At 44.1% G+C, this 19,592-nt stretch overlaps 1 protein-coding gene across 6 annotated transcripts in view; it reads left to right on the forward strand.

Moving 5' to 3' along the window:
- Positions 1-19,506, forward strand: part of LOC100728385 (tRNA (guanine(10)-N2)-methyltransferase homolog) — a 64,435-nt gene extending 44,929 nt beyond the window's left edge. For all 6 annotated transcript variants that reach the window (XM_063235050.1, XM_063235049.1, XM_063235051.1 and 3 more), the window contains 2 exons: positions 4,429-4,549; positions 18,935-19,506. In XM_063235050.1, the coding sequence (XP_063091120.1) occupies positions 4,429-4,549; positions 18,935-19,066 (253 nt within the window). In that variant the 3' untranslated portion in view covers positions 19,067-19,506. The remainder of the gene's footprint in view (positions 1-4,428; positions 4,550-18,934) is intronic.
- The last annotated feature ends 86 nt before the right edge of the window (positions 19,507-19,592 follow it).

Here is a 19,592-nt window from a genome sequence, read left to right on the forward strand (position 1 = left end):
ACTGTTCCTCACAAGCCAGCACTGTTTTTATTTCCCTAGTTTGGATCTAGACTTCCCATCCCAACATCAGTATCTTCCAGCCTCGGGGCATCTGTGATTTCTGACATTCCGCCCTGTTCGTATGGTCCCCACCGCCCTTTCCCCTTCACTCACCTGGCAGAGTTCTCATCCTCCTTCCAGGCTTGGATGGCTGTCACTTCTTGGTACTCTGTTGTTGCCCCCTTCAAAGGGATTGGTCCTCCCTCTCGCTCTGTGTCATCTGCACTCACTGTGCAGACTCATATGTGAGATCACCGTAGATAGCTGGTCTTTGTGGGTTTATTGTTTACAGTTTCAGTCACTTGCAAATGGCCCTGAATACCTGTGTCTTCTGCATCTGGGATGGGGCCTGAACTCAGCGTCTGCATGTCTGGTGTTACAGGAACTGCAGAGCTGCTGCGCCTGTATACCGGGGGCCGGGTCCCCCTACCCATGGAGTCTGCTCTCTGTTCCATGACATCCAGGTTATGCAGTTTTTGATGAGCTCTGGAGTTTCTTTTGGAAAATCACTTTTCATAGCAGTCTAGCTGCTAGCATTAGTGTATGTAAAACATTAATGTCCCTTGTAACTATATAATTTGTCAAGTAAAAGTCTAAAAAATAGCCAGGTGTGGTGGCACGCACCTGTAGTCCCAGCACTGGGAAGGCTGAGGCCAGCCTGAGCTACATAGTGAGAGCCTGTCTGAAAATATAAAAGGGTCACGATCAAGGAGCCTAACAGTGTGCCCTAAGGTAGGATGTGCAAATAAACTATAATTGTATTAAATGCAGTTTTGGTGGTGTGATGGGTGCTGAGAACATATTCTCCCTGTGTTTCTAGGAGACAGGAGAAGGGTGCGCCTTAGACCCTCAGAAAGACTTCCAGTCGGTACTGGTTTCTCATATGGCAGGAGAAGCGCTAGTCACATTGGAAGGTAACCAAGACAGGAAGATTTGTGGGGAAATGAGTGGCGATCATAACAGATTCATGAAAAAAAGTAGGGAGCCTTTATGCTCAGATATTTTTGCCTTCTTAGTAGAAGTCGAGATACAATTTGTACTCTGTGTGAGTCCTGCTTTATGATAACTCTCCGTGGTGATTAGCGTGTCTGCAAAGCTGTGTGATATCACTGGCCAGAGTACGGGTTTCTCTCCCCAGAGGCCTCACATACACTTGGTCACTCGGTCGCCTCAGCCTGATCCAGGCTGTCTCTGGGGATCCGCCCCTTCTGTCTGGTTTAGGTTTTAGGTGACTTAGCTTGGAGGGTGACAGTAATAAAAATGGAAAATTAAGATACCATCAGAATAGTCAGGGCAGCATACAGATGTGTATTTTCTGAGTTTGCAGTCTCTTGGTACTAAATGCAACAGCAGTTTTTAATGTTTTCGTGTGATACCTACAGAGTAGCCTCTTGAACTCTTTGGCTCATTAATATAGATTTGTCCCTTCACATTTATGATTTCTGGGTTTTATTTTGGAATCAACCAACCCTGAGTCAAAAATACAGTAGGTCTACCATCCTTGTGCTTATACTGAACTCTGACTTTTTTCTTGTATTATTCCTTAAACAGTACAGTATAATAACTATTTCCATAGCATTTACATTGTGTCAGATGTTATAAATAATTTAGAGATGATTTAAAGAATGTAGGAGATTGCGTGTCAGTTATATGCAAAAACCTCTTCATTTTATGCACCCTCGGATTTTGGTGTCTGGGGGTGAAGGAGCCTAGAAGCAGACCCCTGTGGATATAGAGTCGGGGGAGAGACACTGCAGTGATCAAGACAAGGTTCCCTTGTAATGTTGATCTAAATGATTTCCCTTTATGTGTAACATCAACAATCCAGTCAAAAAGGAAATGTAAAGCAGGTATCTATGTTCACAGGCTGTGAAGCCAAATGCCACGTTGTTTTAATAGTTTGCTATCATTTATGTCCTAAGTATTACTTAAAATCATATTGGTTTTGTTCATTAGATTTGAAGCATAAATTTGTTTTGGGGTTTTATCATTAAATAAGGGAGTTTATACCTTATTTTTCATTTGTCGATATTTAAGATACATTTTAATAAAAATATTTAGATCAGTCCCACTAGGGAATAAAAGGGCTTTTCCCTTTAAGCAGGGAACATTAGCAAGTATGACTACACTGTATCTGGCACAATGGCTCTTGCTCTTTGCACCCTGAAAGTCAAAGCTCTGTCTTCTTCGTTTTCATTTTTTACTGAGGCCTCACCGTGTTATAGAATGCATTCTTCCCAGCATCAATGCTTAGTATTAAAATTCCAAATTCAATTTCAACTAATTTTATAAGAAGTGTAGCATTTCTATATATGAGGCTAGCAAACACTGAAGAACCATCTGATGGGGCAAAGCTAAGGAAGGAATCAGAGAAGGAGTTCAAGAGAATCCCTTCCATTGATAGGTACTGAAGCAAAGTCTGCGGTAATTGTGGTTCTTGATTAGCATCTTCCCACTTGGGGTCAGAGTGTGAAGATCACCCATATACAGATGTGTGCAGAGACTGTTCAGAAAGGCAGAGACATTTACAGAGGAAAAATAAAATCTGTCAATTACTGATGTAAAGACATCCATACCTTGTGAACCCTTCCTAGGTCAGTGGCTTGTGGATTGTCCCACCTCATTGCCTCCTGGGTTGCTTTTGATGAGCTGGCAGTCCGGGGTTGCATCTTCTTTTTTCTTTTTTAAAACATTTAATTCCTGGGTTGATGCTTATAAATTGCTTGTGGTGAATTACTTTATTGCTAGTTTTTCAAAATCTTAGGAAATGAGTACTTCACAAGGGTGTCTTCCAGGTGGTTTTGGGATTCTGCGTCTGTTGCAAGATCCTACCTCTTTAATTTATTGGAGATGAGAAGTTGCTGTTTGCTTGGCCCAGCCTCTGATTCTTTGGTACTGGCCCACAGTAACTTCTGTGACCCTTGGGCAAACTCAGTCTTGGAATACCAGCAAGAACACCAGGTTAGAATAATTATGTCACTTTGGCTAAAGTGGTGCAATTAGCAATAACATTTTAAACACAGCCTAGAAAATGATAAACTGAGGTAACCATTAATATGCCATCTTTAGAAAGGAAGAAAAGAGAAAAATATCCACTTCCAGATTTGTCTTTGCTGTCACTGGTAGATGACAGGTCTCGGAGACAGAGTGCAAATCCATGTCGGTCTAGCCCAGCAAGCCCGCGGTAGCTTTGTGGCAGGGCAGTGGATAATCTCAGAGAGCCTGCACCGGGACCAGGCACACCAGGGCCGGACTCACCCGGCCTGCAGCCATCCCTGCACCGTCCTCAGTTCGAACCCAGCTGGGAGCCTCCCCTAGATGGCTCTCGGACAGTGGTCTCCGCCACAGGAGGACTGAGCCTCAGTACTCACCGCCGCATCTCTCTGGAGGCCTGGAGTCGCCAGCTGTCACCATCACGCGTGTCTGCGGGTTCCAACTGCATCTCACCTCTCAGTGCAGCGAATCCCATCTCGGGAGGAAGGCGCCACCCCGGCTTCCTGCTTCTGGTTGAAGTTTATCTCTTAAGTCTCTCCGCGGGCGGCACTTCACATCTCAGATCCCAGGCCCGGGGCACCCGCGCTCCCCCTGCCGTCTCCCGCGCCACCGGCCTGCACTCGTGGACTGAACAGCCCGCTCCCGGGGCCCCGCCGTCCGCCGCCTGCATCTTCCTGGAAGTGCCGGCGGCTTCCCTCCCAGTGGGCTTCTTGTCGGCGTCTCCTGTGTCTCCTGCCGGGATGGACTCCAGCGTCCTGCTGGACCCCAGGCCTCAGGCCAGCACCCGACAGGCCCGGATCTGGGCGCGGCACATTTCACGTCGAGGCTGTGCCCTGCAGCGGGCCTCTGCTCGGCCTCTGCTCTGACCCGGAGCCCCGCGGGCCTTGGTACCCTGGTGCCTCAGTTTATGTACCTCGCATTTACAGATGCAGCAGTGGCCTCAGGGTGGCGCCGAAGGCGCTCCGCAGCGCTCCATCCTACCGGAGAGCGCGTGCTGCAGAGCACTTCCCATGCGGACGGACGTGGTGGGAACCTCGCGGGGGCCTCGTCTCCCCGCCTCGGCGTCCTTGCGGGAGGCGTCTTGCAGTTTGTGGTTTCAGGGTTGGCGAGCCTCGGTGGAACACACTTGAGCGTTCTCTCTCTCCGGCTCCTGCGCCTTTGCCTGTGTCTGTTGCTGCCTCCCGGCTTTTAAGTTTGTTAAACCACATTTCTGAATTTGGTGATAGTAAAGTGCTTTTCTGTTGAATCCGGGGGCGGAGACTTAGGGTCTGGTGGATGTCAGCGCCTGCGGAATCCAAGGGCAGCTCCCATTTTGGGAGCCTGGCGCCCTCTGGTCAGCCCCTAGGCTGCGTGGCCGTACAGAGTGACCCTAACGGTCAGCTGCTCTTTCCTCAGGTACACCGAGGAGATGGTGCCCCGGCACCCGTGCCTGAGACTCATTAGCAACTGCGAGCAGAAGCTTTCGAGCCACACGTCGAGGCGCCTGATCACCATGGAAAAGGTGAAGACATTTGAGGTAAGGAGCCCAAGGTGTCATTGCAGTGAGCTGTGGAATTTATAGAAAGGAGAAAATAAATTTCCTCCCTGAGGGCCGGCTGTTCCTTTCCTCTCGCTCTGATAGAAGGAATTCCTCCTAATGAATTTGGGCTCCTAATGAATCGAATTCCTCGATTGAATCTGGGCTGTCCTAGCCCAAGGACCAGAGCCACCCGACTCCCCCACAGGGGTGAGCCCCATCTTAGTCCACCTCTGCGGGGTCCCCGGAGCCCATGGTCAGTGCCTGAACATGCTGACCCCAGGGTCTTTCACAGTAGTGGAAATAACATCTATCTGCACAGTGCTTTTTGCATGGGTTTCTTAAGCCTTACTATTGTCTTTTTGACTTCCATTTGCTGTCTCCATTTTGACCCTTGTTACTTTTGGATTATTCTCACAGACTCCCAAATGGTCTCACTCTTTCACACCTCATTCATAGGTATTACATGAAGTTTTCTGAAATACTTCATTAATTATGTTACTTCCCTGTGCAGTTTTGTAGTGAACAAAAATATTGGAAGTTTATATTCGAATGACATATCCTTGGGTTGGTAGTGTCTTTATAATTATCAAAGTAATTTATTTGCTGGGTATCTGAGTAGTATACATAAGAAACAGAAGTATTACCTGTAGATTTTATGATTTTGACCCTTGGTACTGTTAGAAAGTCTGGTAATGACTAAGCATTCCTTCATATTTCAGTCTTACGTAGATTGCATTGAAAGAATTAGGCAGAAAGGCGAGTACTAATAATCTACAAAACTGCATAATAAACCAGACGTTTCTTTAAAACTTGAGATCTCTCCTGGACTCATGTTTGCTTTCTCCTGGGTTTGTTTTGCTCAAGAAAGTTCAGTATTTATTTTCTAGTGTTGCTTGGGGTTCAATTCCAGGGGAAAATGAACTTTGGAGAAGTTTTTGTATGTTAAAATGATAAGGCAATGTTAAAAATACCTTTGGTATTTTTAATCTTCTATAGCCAAAATTGGTTTTGTCTGTTTTCCTCTTTGCATCCTACTATTGTCCATTTGAAATTGATTAAAAAAAAAAAAAAAACAGAACCAAAACCGAAAATACAAGGAAAAATGTAATGCCCAAGTATTTTTTCTGAAATGAAATGGTCTTCCTTTATAATATCAACTTTACCAGTGTGGAGTTTACCAGGAGTCGTGTGAGGTGAGCCGGGTTAGGCTGTTGGTTTGGGACTACATTTCTCCCTCTTGGTTTGGAGAGGGCTGTGTGTGCCTGCAGCGGTGTCCCAGTCCTTTTTAAAGCAAGTGCTGACAAAATCGTCAAACAGTTCTCACGCGAACCTGACAGATGACTGTCAGACCTGCTCAGCCTTGTTGACTTTGGTAATGGGAGACTGTGCATTTTAGAGTTTTGCAGTTTTGTATACTTCATATTTGCCTCTTCATTTTTGATTAAGTTTAACCTCGGTGTAGATTTTGGCCCACTTGATAGGTTCTTACAGTGTTCATCCTTTCACTGTAAGAACTTTCATTTAAAATGTAAATGTAAATGATAAAAATTATCTAAATGTATGGATATTTTATAAAATTTTGTTAATTTACATTATGGGTGATAAGTTTCAGATTTTTTTTTTTGTCTTTTTGAGACAGAGTCTCACTGTGCAGTTCAGGCTGGCCTTGGGCTCATTTTGTAGCCCAGGCTACTTTCAAACTTGCAAATGATTCTCTTGCCTAGCCTCCCAAGAAAATAAGAAAGTTCTTGATAACCATGTTGAAATTAAGAAGATGCCTGATAAGAGCCAAGTTTTTATCATTATTTCCCAGCCATGTATTCGGAAGAACACTTTGTTAATACTTTGTTGTTTCCAAGACTTTCCCGTCCACGTAAGTGTATTATCTTCCCTGTTTTAATGGTGAGGACATAGCCTAGGCCCCTCCCATTTTCATAAACAGAAAATGGCATAATTGAGGCCAAAATACTTCTTTGTACCTGGGGGAGAAAAATATGTGTGTGTGTGTGTGTGTGTGTGTGTGTGTGTGTGTGTGTGGTATTGGGATTGAACCCAGGGTGCTCTACCACCAAACGACATCCCCAGCCATTTTTGATTTTTGTTTTTGTTTATTTCTTAAGACAGAGTCTGGCTTTGCCCAGGGAGAACTTAAACTCGGGTATCTTCCTACATTGCCTCCTTAAGAGCTGGGATGATAGGCATGCATTATTGAGACCACCTAAATCTGAAATTTGATGTCTTTTTTCCTATATCACATTGCCACTCTACTGAACACATTTTTATCTTTAGAATATGCCAAGATCAAAAAGTAACCAGGGCTAGGGGCTGTAACTCAGTGGTCGAGTGTTTGCCTGGAGTGTAGAAGATCGAGGTTGTAGCCCAGCCTTGCAGAATAAGTCAGTGAGTGAAAGGTGAAAGGTGCTCTGGAGCAGCGTAATCTTGCTTGTCGTGTTTTTCTCAGCTAATGTTGCTCTTTGGGTCTCGGCCAAGTGTGGTGTGTTTTACCAAAGCTCATTTTCCTTCTTGGTACAGCTGCTGTGTGTGCTTGTGGTCCCACTGGTTACTCCCCAGACTCCATCAGATAAAAGAACTGATGGCTAGAGTGGTCCAGAGCAGGTGAACCTAGGAACAGAATAATTGTATCTTCAGTGAGACTTACTGAAAACCCTCTTCTTCCGGAATCCCTTCTGACATATGAAAGAGCAGCCGGTTTAGCACCTTTTAAAACTTTCTTGAGATCTTTTTAAAAAATTCATGCAAGTGTTATAGTCTACAATAGACACATTTAAATATAAAAAAATTACAGTTAGGAGTGTATTAAGTGGACTTATTTATTTTGTGGCTTGTTTCTCTGGCGTGCTACCATGTATTCCTGATTATTTGTGACGTACTACAGTATAGGAAAATTTAATTCCATAGCTTTAAATGGACATTAATTTAGACTAGAATTTTAATATTGTGTAAGTCAGTGATCATTGTTTTTTTAAAGCCTCCAAGTACAGTTGGGGTGATTTAAAATAAGATATCTGAAGGTCATAGTGGTGGGTGATGAAAGTTCTGTGATTTTTGATTTTGGGTTGAATGAAAGGGCCCCATGATGTGAAGCTGATGGATGTGTTCATGAGGATGGAGTGTGTCCATCATTCAGGGTTTTGCCTGGAAGATTTTGAAGCCGCAAAGGGAAGAAAAGCCAATAACATGGTAACAATGCTTTTTTAAATGAAAAAGGAAGACAGTAATACTGAGAAAATGACTTATGGATTATGTGGAGGGGACAAATTATCCTTCATGACAATTAGGCCTCGTCTGAGGTTGATACTCAGTGTTGCTAGTTGTAAATGAGCGAGCATCCTTGACGTGGTGCTTTGCCTATTTTCGTTCCGCTTTGGTCTAACTCAGGACGGTGTCCTTGTGGTTCTGTTGGGCAGCTATTTGGGTTTGAAGGTGGCTCCTTCTGATTGACTTTGGGTTTTGAAATGTTGCATTTTGGTTTTTGTCTATCTCAGGGCCGGGACTGTGCGTATTTCTCTTTGGACTGAAGCTATGAAATGGATCCGGTAGACGTATTTAAGTTATGCAGTACTTTTGGTAGGTGGTGGATGATTCCACATGTGTTGGTGAGAAAGATGACACAGGGGGACACTAAGCAGAAGCACAGTAACTGTGCGTTAGGCCCCAGTGCAGGTTTTACTACAGTCCATATTCTCATCTGTCAAAATGGGATGCGTGAGGGGTGAGGAATGTGCTGGAAAGCGGTTTGCGCAGGAAGTCCGCGTAGGAAGTCGGAAGGAGACAGACGTGCAGTACACAGGAATTCGTTTCTGCTGGAGGTATTTGAAAATTCTGGAAGCAGGGAGGGTGCTGGGGTATAGGGTGATGCTTCAAGTCTGTTTCCACGTCCCCATAATCCATTTGGTCCCAAATGAATTTGCTTTTGCCATTAATGACACTTTTTCTTGAGTTTAAAATTGGAAGGGGTCATCAAGTTTTCTTTGCTACCTCTGCAACAAGTGATTTTGCCAACCCAACTGGACTTTGCTCTCCTGCTGATCAGAATGTTTACTGTGTTCTGATAAACAAGTTACAACCCAAATCTGTCCTCGCCATCCCTGAAAGGCATACTTTTGAGAGAGCTGGGTCCTTGCAGCTCAGGCTGTCTGGGTGGGGCTGTTTTATTTGCTGGAACAAGCAGGACTCTAAGGCCTAGAGAGGGCAGTGACACCAGGCCTTGAGTTCATGTTTTGAAGAAATGACAGTAACATAGTTTTAAAAGTCAGTGAAACAGAATCTTGGGTATATATTGCAAGATATAAATAGGATTCAGGGATTCTGAGGTATGAACTCTTTAGGGAGATTACAATGTGCGGTGAATATAACCCTTTGGAGCTTTTATAATTCTTGCAGATGTGACAGAATTTCTACTGTGTATGTGCATGCGCACATGTGTTTCGTACTGTTATTTATCTTAGAATTACCTTTCTAGGTTTTTTCAATATGTGTCATCCTTCCATTCTGTGCCCCTCTGAGATTTTAGCATGTATCTTTTTCCAAAGCACAAACTTAGAGTTTAATGACTAAGGATAGAATGGACATCCATGTGGCTACCTGTGTTCCCAAGGTTGAGATCAGGGGGCAGCTCAGTACCCCAGAAACACACCCTCTAGTGGCCATTTCTGATCCAAGCGCTACCCCTGCAGGTGACCTTTTTGGTAATTTCTTGCTTCCTTTGTTAATAGCCCCTGTTGAAATCATTTCTAAGCAAAATAATTTTGCCTGGTTTCTGTCTTCATTTGAATGGAAATACGTTTTCATTCATTTTTTTAATGGATTGTGGAAATTTTAAAAAAGGTACTAGGAGAGGAATTGTTTCTAAATTAAGTAAAAGAATATACATGTGAATACCTGTCTGTGTTTTTGAATGTTATTTATCTTTTTGCATTCTTCTTGGTTTTGAAAAAATCAAGTTTAAAAACAAGTTAAAAGAAAATTGGGGCTGGGAATGTAGCTTGGTGGTCAAACTCTTGCTGAGAACGCTCCAGGCCTGGACTCAGTACCCAGGACCACTGAAGAAGACAAATGCCATTCATTTTTATCTGGTGTTCTGACTCCACTTTTTAATATTTGGGATTTGAATTTTGTAAAGTTATAGATTTTAGTAGATTGCAGGTAAAAATGCTGATACTTCTGTTATTATGATAGACATGAATATTCATGATGCACTTTTTAAATTTGAAATTCTGTGTTGAGTTTGAGATGTCAAAGTTCAATTGTTTATTGTCCCTCACTTAAGAATGATCAAGAGACGGGTTTTAATACATAGTAAACTCTTGCCACAGGATTTAGGTAACTTAATTTCTTTAAATTTTTATTATTATTTATTTTGTAATAAATTTATTTGACATGTTGTAATAAATGTTTTAAAAGGCTAGGATCAGTGTGAATACCCAATTTAGAGGTGAAGATTTGCAAACACCTTGTTCTCATTAGGAGTAAGCCCTGGGAGCTCTCTGAATAGTATCAGACACCAGACTTCTGACCTGCCTGTCCTTGTTCTGGAAATGGCCTCGCGCTGTTTATAGCTGTAGAACTTAAGCACAAGTGGTTTCTATAGCTACTGTCCAGGACCAGATGTAGAACACGGGAACCTTTGATAAGAGGAGAAGGATTTTTAAACAAAAGCCGGACATGGGGAGTTATCCCGATGCCGTACTGAGGCCCTCTGTATTCAGCATCCGTTCTAAATTGTTCTAATTTAAATCCATTCTAATTTAAGCTTAGAATGGATGAATTTCCATTTCATTTCACCATCTGCCGATTACAAGAAAGAGAACCAACGCACTGTTTCTCTCTTACATCTCTTTGCCTTCTTCCTTGCACTGTGCTTGAGAGTGTGTATCGTAGTTTCAATCTGCCTTGTGACTCCTGAAGTCCTTGCTGACAAAGGAGGCAAACATCACATATTTGGTGGCTTTCGCTCTGGTGACAGTAACGTTGGCTCTTACTTATCACAGGATGTAAGTTTCATAAGCCATTTCTACCGAGTGCTTGCAGTGAAGCTGCCATTCTGTATAAATTGCTGTCACTTGGAGAATATAAATGGGTTCAGGTTAGTACCATCGAGGTAGAAGAAGTCATTATCTCATTATCAGAAATTGTCAGGAGGTGAAGAAAAGCTTAAACCTGACCTACAATTAAACTAGAAGCCATTTGATTTTCTGGTGCTGAGTGATTTTAGAACCAGGCTGCTTCCTGCCTAGAGGGGGACTAAAAGAGGGGACTTTCTACTTTGGCAGCGGTAGTTTTATATATTGGTGATTATCCCTAATGTTTTCTGTGGAGTTTGGTAGACTTTATAAAATCAACTCTTAGACATACAGGGGCACCAGGAGGTGACAGTTCGGAGCTGGTGCGCACGTGGGTAGGGATGAGATGCGAGATGAGGCTTTGGGGGGCGAGCGTCAGTTCACAGCAGAGGGTGGGCGTGGCTGGGAGGGAGCTGAGGAAACTGACACTTGATGATGACATTTGTGCTGAAAGTGGATAGACAACTATTGTAAGAATTTTAGGGAAGGTGAAATTTGGGGACCGGTGTTGTGCCCAATGGGAAAAAAGCTTGTCTGGTGACATTTTTAATGTTGGTACACGCTTCTTTTCTATGACTGGATCCCATGCTCTCAAGGGGGGAGAGCTATGACACCCGTCACGCGTCCTGCACTCCTGGGTATTTGGATCAAGCGTCTGGGCTTCGCCCTCCCTCATCCTTAGGGAACTGGTGTATCAGGAGAAGTGCTCCCAGGAACATGCCAGCATGGCCACCATCCATGTGGTGATCTCATGAGAGAGATGGTGTGCGAGGCGAGGAGATGGGGACGTTGGTGGCAGAGCCGTCACAGAAAGGGCAGCACGCACAGGACCCGGACGCCTCGGTGTGACAGGAATGGCGGAGGAGCTGCAGAAGACGGGAACACTGAGGGGTGCCTGGCTTGGAGGGTCTCACGTACCAGCTAGGGGTTACCCTGCCGGGGAGATGGGAAGCCATATGCTTGTTAGGAGAGGGGTGGACATTTGTGTTTCCTGGAAGTCAGCCTAGCTTCAGGTTGTAGGTAGGTCTGAGTTGTGGGAAGAGACTGAGACCTGCATCGGGGCTCCTGGCACGCAGATATGGGGACACCGTGAACCAAGGGTGGAGCTGTAGGTTGTGTAGGATGCAGCGGGATTGGAAGTATTGTGGGGAGGTCTGCCTGGCAGGGCCGGGGACTTGGGTGACTGGGGCGGATGTGGCAGGAGATGAGCATGACTGTTCAGAGAGCTGGGTGGAACCGCTGAGCGGATAATGGCTTTTCCCCTTCAGCCCCTAAGGACTTGACACAGTGTCACTTTCCTCAGCTACTCTGAATCTGTGGACTGGCCTACCTGTTTCTGCAAAGTCCCCTCCTTGTCAGAGAATGTCTTTCAGAGTAGAAGCAGCTGATGAAGCTCCCTGCTTACATCTGATGACCACTTTCTGTAGAAGTCACAGTACAATTCTGTGCCTCTCTTGTAACCTCTAGGCCACCTTGAGCTGTTTCGGCCTGTCTGCAGTTTCCCTTGGTGCCACCCTGCCCTTCAGCCCCGGAGCCTAGCCATGTGGGCCCTTTTCGTTGCCCACAGAGGATTCACCTCTTTCCTGTCTCAGAGTTTCTATACTGTGTTTCATCCTCCTGGAATGTTGTCTTCACAGCTCTAAGTTTCATTCATCCTCCGGTCTCAGATAACTGTCACTTCCTCAGGGAAGTGTTTCCTGGTTTTCTCCTTTGACCCCCCCTCTTAGTCAGATTTCCATTTCTGTGACAAAATACCTGACGTAAATCAACGTTAAGGAGGAAAGGTTGATTTTGGTTTGTGGTTTCATGGTGTCAGTCCATAGTCTGTTGGTTCCATTCCTGCAGGGCTGAGGTGAGGCAGGACAGGGTGTCAGCTGGGCAGGGTACAGCAGACCTGCTCCCCTCACAGTGGCCAGGAAGCAGAAGAGAGGGAAAGAGCTGGCGAGGGGGCAGCCAAAGACCAGACAGCAGCCTTGCAGTCACTTCTCCAGGATCCATGTCCTGTTTCTGTCAGTCCCAGGTGTGCCATCAAATTGGAGTCTTCATGGGCTGGCCCCTTCCAAAAGCCCCACATCGGGACACATCAGCCTTGGGGGGCACATTCAGATCTAAGCCTTAACACTGTCCAAGCCAGGCTCTCGTTATGCTGTGGTGCCCTTTGCTTCCCAGTTTTTAGGGACAGTTTGTAAATGTGTGTCTGGACACGCATTGTTTAATGTCTGTCTTCCACAGTACACAGCTTTATGAACGCATGACTATATAGAAGTTTATGAAATGAACGCTAATTCTCAGTGATTCTTTCGAGCCCTTTTGGAATCAAAGCAATCTTATTCAACAGCATTTAAATCATCTGCTTAGAAGAAGAGTAGGACAGGTAGTTATGGCTGCTTTCCCAAAAACTTTCCCAAAACTCAGTGGAACCAAACCCACTTCTATCCTAGAGAACCTAAGTCTCTTTTCTCATGAGAAGCAAACCAAAAACAGCAGAATCAATGTATGATGGTAACTTATCACCTCTCTTTTATTTAAGGTGCATGAGAAAGGCAAATTTCTGAGAAGTCACAGTCAGTAATTAGGAGAATAGTATGTACCTGGAAGAGTTCTTAATGAAAAGTAATTAATTTCTTGGGGGCTGGGAATTTAGCTCAGCGGCATAAGCACCTGCCTAGCAAGCAGGTGGTCGTGAGTTCGATCCCCGGTACTGATAAAAAAAAAAAAAGTAATTAATTTTTTTACTGTCCAACCAGTTTAGACTACCAAGTTTGAGAAGTGCTTTTGGAAGTGTATATTCTTACCGTGTAATCCAGTGTCACTGTAGTACATACACTTATGTTTCTTATCTTGCTCATGCGTTCCTCTTTAGATTAAAATTTATTATCAGTGGCTGAAGTTCTTGCCTTGTAGTACCTTTTATTTATTTATTTATTTATTTTTGGTACCAGGGATCGAACTCATGACCTTGCTCTTGCCAGGCAGGTGCTTATGCTGCTGAGCTAAATCCCCAGCCCTTTAGTACTTTTTAAATTCTTTTTAATGCTGTATTGTTTTTGACATGCTTTATTATTTTGTTGTAAAAATAACAATCTGAGCACAGGAAAGGTTATGTGCTTTATCTTTCTTATTCTAGAAAATGACTTGCATTTTAAGGTTGGACACAGAGGAGTGATAAACTTTGGAATCCCTGAGCTGAATATGCATTGTCCATTTCCACATCATTCTTTAAGCAAAATGCAGTGGTTGAATAAATGCTTCTTTTCTCTGGGGAAAAAGGCCATCCTGATCCTGTAGGTGCAGCGAGAATCGGTATTTCCCCGCAGTCAAGACTCAGCTAGGAAAACAGTGCCCTGACCGGTATCTGCTGGCTGGTCTGACTTTGAATCTCCTTCGGTAACTTCTATCTGGAAGGATTTACCTGCTTCGACCAGCAGAGGGCGGTGTCTGCGTGAAAGTGAACGGCCAGTTTGGGAGGCCTGGTTGGTTTCTTTGGCCGCTGAGTTACATTTCCTATGGTGGTTTACATCTAGAATTAGTAGCACTTAGATAGGGCGGGGGACGTTGGCCTAATGGGGCAGCGGTTAAAGGGGCTCTGTGTAAAAGTTCAGATCTGAAATGTGTGCTTCCGTGGTGCTGATGTTTAGTGAGGAGTGTCCTCCAACTGTCAAGGCTATTTTGAGTGACTGATAGTTTACCTTGTGGGAAGTTAATTCTTTAGCCATTGTATTGGAGTAATTTTTTTAAAGAGAGAGTGCAGGTGGAGAAATGTAAAGAAAAAAAGACGAACTTTTACAGTGTGACTGAGGCTGCATTTCTGGGAATGTTACTTAGTAGATGTTTGACTTTGGGGAATTATTTAAAATCCTTTAGCTTCTGTTTCCCAGTCTACACAATCAAGGCAAAAATCTACTATGAAAAGAAGCAGAATTAGTTAACTGACTTATGTAAAACAAATAGTTGACAGCAAATATATATTAGTTCCTGTCTTAAATCAGACTTTCTATGTATCTTGTAAGATTTGTAATTGTTCTTTGCCTAACAGGAACAAATGAGGGGTATAAAAGCTGTCTGTTTCTATTATCTAGCCATTTGTGGCTATCACAGATTTTCTTACAGAATTCCTGGTTAAAAAAATACTGATACACAATATTGTCATTGGCCGTCGTAGTAATTTACTCCTATCTCCTTAATTACTACTGGTTGTTAAGAAAGTTTTGAAAGTTAGTTGGTCTAATTTTTCTTCACCATAGTTTTCTCTTTTGGTATTTACTAATTCTTTGTGTGTTTGTATTTTATGTCAAATATTTTTTGTGGGTTGAAAGGTGGCAGAATTCAGGTTCTGCAATACATTGCGGGCCCCATGGTCAGAGGTGGCAGGGAGATTTGGAAATGTTAGAGTCTTGAAAAGTCCAGCTCTGGGTCAAGCACGCATGCATGAGGGAGATCAAAGATCATATTGCTTAGAGATAGATGCTTTCCTTCCTAAGTAAACACTTTGGGCTTTGAGATACTGAGTTCAAAAGCAACAGCGACTGCAGATATTCCTGGTAGCGATGGGCAGGGAATGTGATCAGAGAGGAGTGGTGAAAAGGTGATGGAGAATATGTAGAGTTGGATGTCACTGTGTCAAGTGTGAGTGCTGGTAAAATAATCTAAAGATAGGATGAAAGAGATCGAGAAAAAAGCAAGCAAAAATTGAGCTTTCCATTTTCCTCAGCACCAAGATGACGTGAGTTCCAAATGCTGTGTGTGCTACAGCATATTCCCTGTTGGCTAGGTGTGTTTGGGATGTGTAGCCTTTGTAGATCTGTGGTATTTCTATGTAGCGTATGAGTGATGATACATGCTAGGTGAAATGTTTCATGGGGGATATTTTAGGCACCATGACTTTGCCATCTGGCTGAAAATAAGCCAAATTCCTTAGTGTCTGGCTTTTGCTGAAGTGCGACTTAGATTACTAGATAATGCAGCACTCCTGTGGGGTCCTTGGCTGCTCCAGGGATTTGGAGCTTGTGGGTTTTGTAGGAGTTCCTGTGGTGAAAGTTATCTCTCCCAGCTAGAGGACAGCGCGTCTTGCAGAAGGCGATGTTGCAACCTGGGACCTAATCAGCCTCCTTACACTGACTCTGCTCCATTACCTCAGTCATAAAGAGCCCCCACTGGTCCCCCCAGAGTTACATTTCTGGGGTTAATGCTCTCTCCCAACTTTCCTGGTAGCGCATGTGCCTGTGTTTGTAGGAGTTATCTTGTTTTGCAGTATTGTAAGAGGATCCTGAGGTCTAAACTGTTTAGATAACTGTTGTAGGTAGGGATGCTTTCTTGATAAGCTAATCATTACTTTGGGTTTTTTTTGTTCTTCAGTTCAGTCCTGTCTCTAATGTTGATCTTTATCTTCCCTGTTCTTTATCAACAGTTTGCCTTACTTATCTCCTTCAGGTCAGATAGATGCTGCTTCGTTCATTTCTCTTTGGTCCATGAACAAGGTCTGTTTTCTGTAGCCCTTGGCTTTTGTCTCCTGGGTGTTCCTGGTGAATCACAGACCAGTAGCGCGGCTCGGCGAGGCCCCCTAGTGTCAGCCCCTAGAACCACATGCTTATGTCATATCCAACTGTAGTGCTATGTGTTCCATTATGTACAGTGCATTTTGAGTACGAAATGATTGTACTTGGCTCGCAGGAACCAAGGAGAGGATGGAGGATAGGAACACAGGAACCAAGGAGAGGATGGAGGATAGGAACACAGGAACCAAGGAGAGGATGGAGGATAGGAACACGGTGCTGAGAAGAACTTGGTTGCCAGATTGTGTTCCATTTCCTCTTTATAGGAGAGCAAGTGACATGGCATTCAGCAAACTGACATGCATGCAGTTAGATCTGACTCCCAGATGGGAAGAGAAAAGCCTGACCACTGGGGAGAATTTGAGCTCCCATGGACATCAGTTGAGAGGTGGCATATTCAGTTTGCACTTTGAGTTTGGTCATTAAGTGGACAGTAAGCTGGAGAAGGAGTGGCTGAGGCAGGGAACCTGGCCATTCTGGGAAAGGAGAGGAGGGAAGAGGATGGACTCCGAGTGGGCAGTGGAGGATCTGGGACTCTGGTGTCCAGGAGCTAAGCTCCTAGGACTTCCCAGATGGGAGATGAGGAGGAAAAGTGTTGGTCCTAAGTTCTGATTCCCATGACAAGATAAGGAAGGCCCCTAGCCATGAGGAACAGTAGTCATAGTAGAGATGCTGGCCTCCAGACGTAGCTGCTAAGATGCAGCCTTTTCTTTCAGGATTGAGCTGAGCGCAAATTTTCCTTTTCTTCAGACTCATGATGCAAGAGCATTGTTTCCTGGTGCTGCTGCCCTGAGCAGCTCTGAGATGGGGGACCACACGGGGTCCCCCCACAGGGTCAGTTGTCCTGCTGGTGGAACCCTCAGCATCCCTGGGGCTCCTGAAGTCCCCTGCTGGGGTTGCAGTGGTCCCTTGCTTGGCCTTAGCTCTGCTCCTTCTTGGTAGGCAGCTCAGCTGCTGAAGTCTTCCTTCGTCAGTCGCTCTCCCCCAAAGTTGTCGCTGCTTCCTGAGTTGGGAACAGCTGGGCTCCTGGAGGGTGTCTCCTCCAGCCGCAGTCCCTGGACCTCACGGCACTGCATGACTGCCCTGCCACTGGCCAGCTGTGCTCATAAATGAGTCTTCATTAATAAAAACCTCATGAGGGTGTCCACCCCACTTAGAGCAGAGGAATTGTCTTTGTGCATAGAGAGCGTGGAGGGTAGTTTTTGGCCCGTAGCAAATGCCCACTAACTACTGCTTTTCATGCGGTATTTGTCAGTCGGACACTTACAGGCTGACCATGTTATGTTCACTGATGGGGAATTTTAATGTCACCCAAAGTGAGTAACGTGGGCATTTTCATGTGCTTGTGGGAACTGGAACTGCAGCATACTAGTGCCATAAAACTTAAGTGGCCACCTGTTTATATTTGCTGCATCAGGGAACCTGGGAATGTTCCAAAACTTTTTATGTGATTTTTAAAAATATGGGTTGTAAAAATATGTTTCTGCAGAAAGAAATGAGTCAACATTGTTTTAGCTAAAGTCGGGTTTTCGTTAATGCTAGATAGGTGAGGAAGGGTGGAGGTATTCATTTCTCAGAGAAACAAGCAAAAACAATTATTTTGAGAGCTGTTATATTCAGATGTGTTTTTAGCTTTCCTTTTGATACCAAATCAGGATTAGAAAATTAGGCCTCCTGTTTTCCCATTGAGCCATTAACCCTGTTCTCAATGTCACATTGGCCTGTGTGTCATTTGAATGTGAAGGGATCTCAGTGATGAAATGTTCCCTCTCCCTCTCGCTCATCACCTTCCTCCATTCCTCCCTCCTTCTCTCTTTCTCCTTCTCTTTCTTCTTCTTCTTCTTCTTCTTCTTCTTCTTCTTCTCTCTCTCTCTCTCTCTCTCTCTCTCTCTCTCTCTCGTCTTTTGAGTTAGATCTCCCTATGCAGGTCAGGCTGGACTTGAGCTCACAACGATCCTCCTGCCTCAGCCTCTTGAGAGCTGGGATTACAGATGTGTGCCACCTTGCCTGGCTGAGGTGTCATTTCTAATTAGATTTTATTCATCATTTGGGGTGGTTTTGCTAAATCACATGGGAAGCTGATGGTTCAGAGTCCCTGCCATTCTTCCTGTCAGCCTCTCTGACTTCTCAGCTGAAGCAAATTGACCTCCAAACGCAGCTTGGCATTCCCAGTGTCTACCAAGCGTCCCTCCGAGGGCTAGCCTTAGTTGTTGTGGAAGCCTAAGGGTGCAGATCCCTGGTGCAGCCCGAGTCTTCCCCTGCTCTGTTGGGAATGCTTTGTTTCCTTGGCTGCCTAGGAGTACAGCCCTGTGGAGTTCTGGGACTCTGTGATGCCACATGGGTTCAGGAATCTCTGAACACTCATTTCTCTGAATAGAAGCTTCTTGGTCTACTCATTCTTGTCCTTTGCCACAGACGACGGCAGTGTGACTCAGCTAGGAATCAGAAGAAGCTTATAGTTGTGACTATATCTCCTGGGCAAGTCTCTTTGCTCTCCCAGGGTAATAACAGTGTTCGTCTTCTGGGGAGAGGGTGGTCGTGAGTCTCAGCCGGGGGGAAGGCAGTGAAAACCCTTTGGATATCCAAGCATGCTATGAGTATGGTGATCGTGTATTTCCCGTTCAAATAGTAAGGGCAGGCAAACGTGTATCAGAGCAAAGTTTTGTTTTGTGTAATGACTGCTCCATTTGTGCGCTAGATAGAGGAGTAACTCGGACATCTTTTATCTTATGTTTTCCAACCACCAGAACCGGGACCAGTATTTGCATCTGCTCAGCGACCACTTCCTGCTATATCAAGGTCACAATTCCTTCCGGGAGAAGTATTTCAGTGGCGTCACAAAAAGAATTGCCAAGGAGGAAAAATCCAGCCAGGAGTAACAATTTAGCATTTGATTTTTTAAAAAAGATTATTTCACAGAAAAGGCATCAGGATATGAACTTTCATGTATGAGCCAGGAAACATGGAGTCTTTTTAAAAATTTTTTTCATATAAAAATGTACAAAGTGAATTGAGTAATTTTAAAGTAGCTTTGTTATAGAGATGTTTATTGTATATGTCGTGAACTGTTTTTGAACCTTATTTAACTTATATTTGTACTTTCAAATATTCATGGAGATTGAATCAGCTGTTATATTTTTTTACAATTAATTTACAAAGAAAATGTCTTTGACCTTTTAAAATTGTCTGTGCCAATGCTGCGGGCAGTGAAGAGTGGTTAAGAATTTATTCCTTTGTAAATCTGCTTGTTTCGACTTCTGATTGTAACTGATTTATTTATGTGACACCAGTAAACTTGACTATGATTTTTCTAAAACCACATTGTGTTCAGGTCTTCTTGGAGGAATGTAATGGGGATGAGTTTTTATTTATTTTTATTTTTTAAAATTCCATTTTATTCAAGGA

This window comes from Cavia porcellus, unplaced genomic scaffold, assembly GCF_034190915.1.
Source record: "Cavia porcellus strain 051 isolate PalLab524CR breed Dunkin Hartley unplaced genomic scaffold, mCavPor4.1 scaffold_24, whole genome shotgun sequence".
In the NCBI taxonomy this organism is placed as follows: domain Eukaryota; kingdom Metazoa; phylum Chordata; class Mammalia; order Rodentia; family Caviidae; genus Cavia; species Cavia porcellus.